The sequence below is a fragment of the Branchiostoma belcheri genome, unplaced genomic scaffold (genome assembly GCF_001625305.1).
Source record: "Branchiostoma belcheri isolate BF01 breed outbred unplaced genomic scaffold, Haploidv18h27 scaffold43, whole genome shotgun sequence".
Taxonomy (NCBI): Eukaryota; Metazoa; Chordata; class Leptocardii; order Amphioxiformes; family Branchiostomatidae; genus Branchiostoma; species Branchiostoma belcheri.
Window position 1 is genome coordinate 786,338 of NW_017804054.1, and position 9,974 is coordinate 796,311.

The following is a 9,974-nucleotide window of genomic DNA, read 5'->3' on the forward strand; positions in this document are numbered from 1 at the left end:
TGGAATTATCTTTTTTTATCACTTTTCATCAAATAAGAAATATTCCCAAAATAAAAAGATATTTATTTCATTTTAGTTTGACAAATTTGTTCAAGATGATATCTCGACTAAAATTCATAAATATTGTTAACCAGGTGTTGATTAAACCCTTTCACACCCTCTCGCCCGGAGCGGCGCTACTCTGAGAGAACCGGTCTGTCCACTCTACAAGCAAATTACAGCAAATGGGTCAAAAATGACGTAGTTGAAACAAAAGAACCCATCGTACTGCTTGCGTCAATATTGAAAAGATCACATGTTGTATTTGTGACCTTTAGAATGAATCGTCTACGGACTGGCCTTTTATGTATGGTTAAAAAAAATTCCTCAAAATAAATAAACATAAGAAATATGAGAAATTACGAATAGATATTGTAGAATTTGAAATAAAAAAATTACAGGAATTGACATTTGTTATTCACATGTACAAGCAAACGTGTCTTACAAGTCTAGATTGTAGAATTCTGTGCGTGCGATTCATAATTCAATTTAATCAAGTTCAATTCTAATTCAAACTTTATTCCACAACAGCTGTAATGGATACAATGTTTTGTTTAACGGACCACTTACTTCCACATATATACAACATATGGTCACGCTGCGGGATTAAGGAACAAATTAGCGAAGTTAAATATTTTTCTAGTAAAATGTTTTTATAAATATAAAATAATCATGAACAATCCTATGGGATTTCACTCGCTGTCAGTCTGGTTGAAACCAGTTAATGACTCCTTCTTGACTGAGTCTTTTCCACAGCTCTCTCTCGTTGTTGTAGTCGTGACAGGCCCCTCTCCACGGCTTGCTGACGTTGAACTTGTTCTTGTCGTAGTAATGGAGGGTGTAACTGATGAGGAAAGAGAAGAATTATAAGATGGCCGATCTATGACGTCACAAAGCAACATGGCGGCGCCCATTGACTCGTGGCTAAAACAGAATAGTCATCATTACAAGACCGCAAACATTGTAACAGTACAGAGAGGTGTGGCACGAAGGGGAGATAAAGTGATAAAGCACATACTAGTAGCAATATTTAGCTTACAGCATATACGGCCATGGTGTTTGCTTTTTACAAGCATCTGCCAAAACCTTTCACTTAAAGTTTCAGCGAACATATGCTAAAGCCTTCATAAATATCTGCCAAAGTCTACAAACCTCTACTATAGCCTCTACAAGCATCTGGTAAGCCTTTTAGCCTCTGCCAAGCCTGTTAATAGGTGTCAACATCATGGTCCTCACCGTGCCATCCACGTGTCCCAAGTAGTCACAGTTTTTACAATAGTCACAATTAAAATTGCGTAGGAAGCACCGTGAAAGGTCGTATAGCTGGACAACCCTACATTGTAGTATACCTTTCACTGATGACAAAATCCAATTGTTATACCTCCACTGGAGCAATATCTTAGTACTAGTACCTTATAGGAGCATGCTGTCTCTTTGTAGAACAGATATGTATAACTATAGTACCGGTGGATTTTATTACGCTTTATTGTAAGATTCAGAAAACCAAATTACTACATGCGAACCTGGTTTATCGCATAGAAGAGCGGTTAAAACAATATAACTAAAGAATCATAAATGTTTCCTGTCCGATTTTATACTACTAGTATTATGAATTACACATTCCATACGAATGGCCTATACACGCTAAAGTTAACGAAGAAGGCAGAATAAACTAGAAATCGTTATCACAAGGGTTTTCCAGAACGAGCTCCAAAACGACAGTCTTGGCTCCATATCAATATTTTTTGCTCCATGTCATTCTCTTTGAAACCAGTAAATGATCCCTTCTTTACTGAGCCGTTTCCACATTTCCCTCTCGTTGGAATAGTCGTGACAAGTCGTAAAGTTCTGCCAGGGCTTGCTGGCGTTGAACGCGTTCTTATCGTAGTAGTGAAGGTTGTAACTGTGGAGTAAATAGACGAATTACTATGGGGACAACGAAATGGTTGGTAACTACGAAAGCCCAAGACGACAATAGCTGCGAAGAATTATGCGACACCGTCTCCACCGCCTCTGCCAAAGCCATTATCAAGCCAAGCCTTCCCAAGCGTCTGCTAAATCTTTTGCAAACCTCTGCCAACTTGAACCCTTTTATCTATTTGCAAGCCTCTTGCATCGTTCTCAATCTCTGCAGCCATTGCAAATTGCAAAACCTCTGCCAAATGCACAGATTTTCTATAGAGAGCCCTTGCCACCGGCCCCTCCTGGTACTTGACCTTATGCTAATGACTGTGCCATCATTGCCATGTCTTACCGTGTGTCGTACCCATACCCATACAAGCCCACGTAGTCACACAGTTGTATGGCTATGAACGCAGTCATGGCGCCCGTAGTCGGCCTCGCCCCTGTGGCGTTGAGAAAATTGGCGTAGATGTAACGCATGAAATCTGGGTGGAGCATTTTTACGTTGGTTGCATTTAGATCTGGCTCTTTGGGTTTCCTGTAATCAAAAATATTTTCTTTTATTAGTCACATACAGTAGTCGATGAGGCCATTCATACTATCATCTAAGGCAAGGAGACCGTTTATGTGTTTATTACCACGTACATGAGGCAAAGGTTCTCAGAAGTCTGAATTCTTACCAGCATTTGGACATGTTTTTGCAGTAGGGCGGCGGGATCTTTCCGTACAGCAGCTTGTTCGCCAGGTAGTGCAGGTCCCACTTCTTGAAGGGGGCGAACACTCGCACTGGATTCTGGAAAAGCCAGAGCAGAACGTTGTTTTGTTTTGTTCTGTTTTGTTATATTTTATGTCGAGCTGTTTTGTTCTGGTTTCCTGGACTTTTAGTGAGACGCAAATCTGTTTTGAGTGAGCGAGACGCAAATCTGTTTTGTAATTATTTCAACAATATTGATCATTTCTTCAATTGGTTACAATTACTTTTTTTGACAGGATGAATCCATAACTTCTACATGATGTGTTGCAGTGTTGCAATGTGAATCCATAACTTCTACATGACGTATCTCCAAGCAGATGTGAAAAAAGCAGGCGTAAAATCCCGGCCGAAACTCGACAGTATCTGCTTGGAGATGACCCTCACCGCTTTGGCCACGAGTTGTATTTTCTGGGATTCTGGGTAGAATGTGTAGAAGGACGTCCTGTTGCCCACGTCATCGGAGTACTTCTCTTCTGTGTGGGCGTTATTCACTCTGTCCACAAGAAAGATAAAGTAGTCAATCTCCACTCAGGTTTGAAGCATTGTGCATTTCCAGTAGCGCTAGAAGTAAGTTCGCAACGGCTCACTTTTAACAGCTTTTGATAACTTTATTGCACAACAATTGTATGTAGAGCATCTACCGGTACGAACATGACTACAATGCCTACCTGAAGACGTAGTCGTGTGCGTCTATCTCCTTCCCTTTTCCCGACCCCTTCATCTGCCCTCCTGTCCCCACCACTGCGCAGCGGATACAGTCTTTCCTCGGCTCCCCAAACACATCCGGAGTCGTGATTGTGTTCAAAATCTGCTCAAGAACTGAAAAAGGGCACACACATAGGTTAACACGTGGGTAAAGCGCCATTAAACATAGAAATGCAAGTATACGTATTTGACGGACTTGTAGCCACTCTCTCATTGGTTGACCGTTGAACTCAGGCTGATAATTGTGATAGACCTGAGCCAGCAGGGCCCAGGTACCCTTTGCAACCTTTACACATTTTAACTCTATAGGATCCGTTTACATCCACTTTTGCATAAAAAATTAAATGAAACGAAAAAAAACCTTGCCCCGTGTGAGGATCGAACTCACGGCCTTCAGATTATGAGACTGACGCGCTGCCTACTGCGCTAACGAGGCTGTTGAAGCATTATGTAATCAAATACCTGTACGACTCACAAGTTTTATTTTCCTTCTTGTAACCAAACGGCAACGGGAATCTTTCGCACAGCTTTTTGTAGTTTTCCTCTTCGAGATCGTCCTTGTCTGCAAACACCTTGACGTCATCCCTGAACCTGCCGTTAAACCAGGAGGAGGACGCCCCCTTGTGACGCAGACTGGAAGGACACCTCTATCGATGGGCGGGGCAAGAAAAATGTGAACATCATGAAATCATTGTAATAACTGTCTAGGTCTAATAATCAAATTTCTACACTTTTTACACTTCTGAAACATTAACGATACCGAAATGAACAAGTCAATTTACAATACACCGAAACTTAGATCGCACTGTCAATCCTAAAAAAATCTACCTTACCGACGGTTTGCGGTTAGGATCCTTTGCAAACGACTGGTCGTGATATCTCCATCTCTTGTCAACCTTTGGCAAGATGTGACCCAAAAATTGGCCGGAAATGACGTCACCAACATCCTCCTCGTACTCCGTGCCTTCCCTCAGGACCCTCTCTAGTCTGTCCACCGTGATGTCATAGTTTTCCCCCACCTCCACCCCCTCACTGATCAACGCGATCACTTCACTCAGCGTCACGCCTTCTATGTGCAAGTCGTCGTCTGTGAAATTGAACAGTTTTGCGATTGTCTGCAATGTCTGACTTTCCGGTTTGTCCTTGTTGACCAGGATTTGTTTGACGATATTTTGAAGGAGTTCTATGGAGTTGTGGTCGTCTGTGAAGTGGTCGTGGCTGATGATCCAGGCTATGTGATGAAGGTGGTCGTAGGCAGACTCCTCCGAAGGTCTGGGTGCGTTCTGGTGGCGCAAATCTAAAATTTCTTGTCTGGATCTATATTTTGAAATGGAATAGATTTAATCATTCGAAAATGTATGGTAAACGCCTACATACCATGGTAAACATACGTAAAGGTTAAACAAGGTCTTCAAATAATTATACAATACACTCTTTCTTTCACTCACTCACTCACTCACTCACTCACTCACTCACTCACTCACCCACTCACTCACTCACTCACTCACTCACTCACTCACTCACTCACTCACACCCTTTTCGTAACTGTGCCTGGAACAAGAAGAGACTTTTGTTGTAACTTGGTGAACCATGTATGATGTAGCCTTTGTCCTTTCGCACTGTAAAGGTACTTCTGGAGTTAGATTGTTTAAAACTCGAAAATGATGTGTAATATTTATTTCTTTTCCAGCATGCTCCCAGCTAAGATTTCTAAAACCTACACGAGGAAAATTCGCCGATGTCGTTAACGTTATATAGGGGACGGTCACGACACGGGATGTCTCCCGGGGAAGAAGCCAGCTCTAAAGAGATCAATAATTCATACACTGTAAGTGTGCTCTCAGTCAGTGGAACATGATAAGAAAATGCCGCGTTTATTCACAACACTGTGGACTGGACAACATAGTCGACCATGTCAAATATATTTTGGTTGGATGTGAGTAATATTCTTTGGGAACGGCGTGGAGCAATATCTAAATGTCAGCGTGAGCGACGTCTATCATCCATAATATGAATTGCAGCGGCTTGTCAACGTGTCAAGGCTACCAGTGATAAGTCATAAATATATCCTTACGTTGCTAAACTTTCTCTTGTAGAGAATACAAATATGTGGATACCAAAGCACACAGTGTCCCCTAAGATTGTATACCGACGTAGCGCCTCTGCATGCTAGTATTCATTAGCGATAATTACTAGAAGATTCCACAACCAAAATACCAAATATCTGTGTTTTTGTGTACTAACCTGATCGGACCACCAGCGATTGTCACCAGTTCATCCCTCAGTGAAATAACCATGGCTGTCGCCAGGAACATGGACAGGAAAGCCCCGGCCTTCCGCAGATGTCGACTTCGTCTTTTCAGAAACCGCAGCATTCTGAATTATCATACAGATCTAGCTCATGTTACGAAAATGTCCATAATTTGAATGGCTGAACACCTTTCTCGACGTATGGCTGGCTTGGTTTTGCCTCTAGGGTGCGATTAGACTATCTTTGCCGAAGGGTCTGTATGGAGTTTAGCCGTCGACTGTTTTCGATTTTTTTTTTAATCACGGACTATTTTTTTCTACGACGTAAACAATGTACAAAAGAAGGATTAGTACTATATGTAGTTTGATTTGCGCCTGGCACCTTTTAGACAAACCTGGTTGTAAACTCGTGTGAACAGGGATATCAGAATCCCCCAGGTGAGATTGTAAGATTGGTTGACCTCGAGAAAACTGGTCTGACCGGTTCTCTGACCTGTGACGACGTTTGGCATTTTGTTGTTGATATTCTTTATATTTTATATTATACGTATTACTCTCATTTGTACAAATATATTGTGTTTATCATATGACTATTAGTAGTAGAACGTACCAACAATATCGTTTGCTACATTCTAAAGAAGCACGACGGACTCCAATTCAAAGAAGCACATGATATATATATATATATTACGCAGAACTGCTTGGCACGGGAACTTCTTGCCACGTATATATGGCGTAGTATAATTAGTAAACAGGAAGTCGCAAATGATCGTAATTATCAGAGATTACACGTATCAACCCCAAGTACACATGTACATGTATCTTCTGAGTCAGAAGACGGGGCGTTGACTGCATTGTAGAATTCAGACACGATCTATCAAAAGTCGGTAGAGGTCGCTGTTGACTTCGGTATTTTATTACCGAGTTGGTCAAACCACCTGTTGTATGTGATGCCTACGTCGTAAATGGTGAGTTTATATATAGATGTTATACTAAGTACCCAGGAGAGACTGTTATGACTTAACAGGAAACAATCACAAATTGCGGGTTGTTAATATTCTGTGCAGTCCACAGTCAGTTTATTGCCTCGGTTAATTTTCTCCACATTGATTAGACATCGATTTATACATTCGATAAATACAGCTTTGTGAATAGAAATGTCAGTGACTGACGTTGTTAACGGTTTGGATAATCTTCCTGTAACATGGTTTAGATACGTGCTATACATGTAAAAAAAGTTGCATTGTCTTGTTCGTTTAATATTAACGTTAGCGATACGCTTTCCTAACATACGCGTAGTGTGTGAGTATGTACTGCATTGTTATTTGCCATCGGTATATGCGAAATAGTCAGGCCTCTAATACGGCTACGCCTAACTTAAAGAGGGTTCATTGAACTCTTACGAGTCAGGCACGCTCACGAAATACTCCGACAGAGGCAAGCTTTTGGCTGCTAGTGCAGCTTCTTTCTTAGCCTTTTCTATGTGCGGCCTCCGCTTAGCAAGTCTGGCGTTTTTCTTCAAGTGCGGTACGCTTCTTTGTCTTCCATCCTCTGGAGTGACCGGTAATGTCTTAAGCGGCTTACTGTTGTTGTTGTTGTTCTCGAGCTCCGCCATTTTTTGCGACTTGACGCGCTGTCGGACCTCCATGATCTTTTTGCTGAGGCGAACGGACTCCTCTCCGTCCGGACTGAGCTCTCTCTCGCACTGCTCCCTCAGAGCCTTCACCCACTCGTCCCTTTTCAACCTCCCGTCTGTCTCGAAGAAGTACACATCAGAACCTTCCTCGTTGCACAATTTGAAAGAGTTTTCACCGCAGGTGACCACCTTGGTCCCGAATAGCTCAATCCTTGCCCTGGGTTTGTGCCCGGAAGTATCGTAACAAACCACGAACGGACTGGAGTCGTTGGTGTACAGACAGACTCTGCACTGATGCGGCTTCTTGTTTTGCCGCCACGGCTCCTTCACCGCGAGTTTTTCGGACAACAGTTTCTTGCTCATCTGAATGCTGGTGAACAGGCCGTGCTGGTCGATGGCAGGCCGGTTTCCCGTCAGGCCTCTGAGGTGGAAAAGTTTCTCCAGCAGACTCATGGTCACTCGGTGGTGGTGGTGGGATGTCTGACAAGGAGCTGAAATATTCCTTGTTCACAGTTCGAGGTGCAGGTCGTGAATTTAAGGTTTCCAACAGCTCAAACGGAATGACTACGATAACAGCTACTCCAATCGTCAAAGATACCTGTCAGAAAAACACAAAATAGACAAATTAATTGAAGAACAGCCAGTCCAAGACCCACATAACAGCAGATATCGTGACGTACAAGCTTTATAGGTAAGGAAACGAGCTGACATGAACGCACTGTGTACCTGTACTCCGAACCCTTTGGAATAAATTCCTCTCAAATTGCGTAGTTATTATTACTTCAGGCTCTGACGCAGAATGAAATAGCCGTTATATAAGTCTATTTGGAGAGTATTGAAGTCGTCATGCAGGCGCGACCATGTATGCAGCTAGTGGCCTGTAGATTTGTAGTGTTGTGTGTGAAAGGTGGAGGATGGGTGTTCCCGCCTCTTACATGACAGGTGCTGTATGGAGTGGCCTACACCCGAGTGTTTACCCACACATCTGACATAGCTTTGACGTGAGATGTGTTTGGAGGGCCTGGATGAGAGCAGAGGGCGCCGTAGTTTGCCTGTAGACGCGTGACCGTTTGACACATTTGGGTTGCGACAAGTGTTCGAATCGGAGGACGAGAACTTTCCAATATTCACGGACAGACTGACGTCATGAGAGGAAACAAACGAAACTCATTGGGGAGGGGGGCTGCTGAGGTTGGCTGAAGTCTGACCGAACGGACCTTGTGTTACCTTGTGACGCATTTACATTGGTTATCCAACAAACACAGACCATTGTTACGTTAGCTCATGGCAAAATCTTTCATGTACGCAAGTTCTGTACTATGAAATACCATGAAACAGGAATCCGTGACAATTTCAAATGCACTTTATATTACTGTCTATCAACTTCCTACAATTACATCAATGCCGTATCTAATGTAATAAACCAAAGGAGGCCTTTCATGAGTCAAAACATTCAGCGGCTTCTATGTACAAACTGTCTGCCACAGTTCCTTTCTCGCTTGCCATTGAACCAAACTACCTTTCATCTCTAAACAAACACTTTCAAACCTGCAAACACAACATTCCCCCGTTCTTTTCTTTTTCACGATAAGGCCTAGGTTTAGTAATAGTAGTTGGGTGGATGAGGAATGCAGGTGTGTTATAAGTTAAGAAAGGTGATCTACCATTGTAGTGATAGATGTAATTGAATACTAGTATTTTTGTGTAACTGTAGAGAGAGAGCCGATAGTCACGTCCTGTCAACATGTTTACAGGTGTTTTGTCAGTGTTGCCGCGGACTGTCCGACATGGTAGCTGCTCCTGTTTGAATCCAGAAGGATGGATGATTTCCGATCCAGTGAGCCTGAAAAGCTGCTACAAAGCTTCACGAACTATTGCAGTTTCCATGAAAAAGTGCTGGAAATACTTTTATATTAACGGACGTGCGTAGCCACTCTCATTGTATGAACCGCTATCTTTATTTGAACTGGTAATTGTGACGGACAGTTAGGATCGGTCTATAGCCCTTACGCGTAACAGTACTCTCTCCATGACTATTCAGCCTTGAAGTTTAAACACACCCATGGAATGCGGCGTTGAATCACTAGAACCATGGCGGAACCTTTGTGACAACTGATATCGGATTCACGGGAGTGAACTAGAATGACTTATGCGATATGACTGGGAAGACATGTTTAATACTGAAGGAATTTGTGTAGGCGTGTTCAGGCACCATGGTCGAACTACTGATCCTTAAATCGAACTTGGCCCTTGTAATTGTTGGCAGACTTTATGTGATCACGTTCCTTTGTCTCTGTATCTGCACCGTAAAAGAATTTTGTTTTTGGAACCCAAGGTTATAATTTCAATGGATGCAGAGGAATTCGTCAACACAAACTGACAGACAAAATAGTCCAGGGTCAAGCAATGACACATAAGCACATATTGGTTCTTTCGCGAACGTCACAAATATATCTAAGGTGTTGTAGCGCTTTATATAAGTGGGAGGTAATAAGCAAACGAAGTGGTCATTCGCACTTTGCGCTATCTGTGATTTGAGGAAACGATAATCATTAATTTCATTCAATTAAAAGGTTGACAGTAAACAAAACTCCCCCATATCAAAGGGCAACCGTAGCGGATCGTCCATCAACTCCTATGTAAAACAGGTGGTTGTTATCATCCAGGGATCGTCCAGGTCACTTCAAA

The 9,974-nt window shown here is 42.5% G+C and overlaps 2 protein-coding genes and 1 non-coding gene across 4 annotated transcripts; all 3 read right to left on the minus strand.

Moving 5' to 3' along the window:
* Window positions 1-100: 100 nt before the first annotated feature.
* On the minus strand, window positions 101-6,089 carry LOC109478350 (alpha-N-acetylgalactosaminide alpha-2,6-sialyltransferase 2-like). Of its 2 annotated transcripts, none has more exons than XM_019779878.1 (8): window positions 5,645-6,088; window positions 4,234-4,717; window positions 3,876-4,047; window positions 3,364-3,514; window positions 3,080-3,188; window positions 2,622-2,734; window positions 2,294-2,479; window positions 101-883 (listed from the first exon to the last, which is right to left on the minus strand). In XM_019779878.1, the coding sequence occupies exons 1-8, from the start codon at window positions 5,773-5,775 to the stop codon at window positions 742-744; spliced, it is 1,488 nt and encodes a 495-aa protein (XP_019635437.1). In that variant the 5' UTR covers window positions 5,776-6,088; the 3' UTR covers window positions 101-741. The 2 variants fall into 2 exon arrangements, with proteins under 2 accessions (XP_019635437.1, XP_019635436.1); XM_019779877.1 differs by lacking the exon at window positions 101-883 and adding an exon at window positions 1,708-1,942 and having other exon boundaries at window positions 5,645-6,089.
* Trnam-cau lies at window positions 3,764-3,836 on the minus strand. Its single transcript has one exon. It is a non-coding gene; the product is annotated as a tRNA-Met (tRNA).
* A 621-nt stretch (window positions 6,090-6,710) lies between the features above and the next one.
* LOC109478357 lies at window positions 6,711-7,884 on the minus strand. Its single transcript, XM_019779884.1, has one exon. It carries the CDS (start codon window positions 7,737-7,739, stop codon window positions 7,050-7,052), a length of 690 nt encoding a protein of 229 aa, XP_019635443.1. The 5' UTR covers window positions 7,740-7,884; the 3' UTR covers window positions 6,711-7,049.
* Window positions 7,885-9,974: the final 2,090 nt, after the last annotated feature.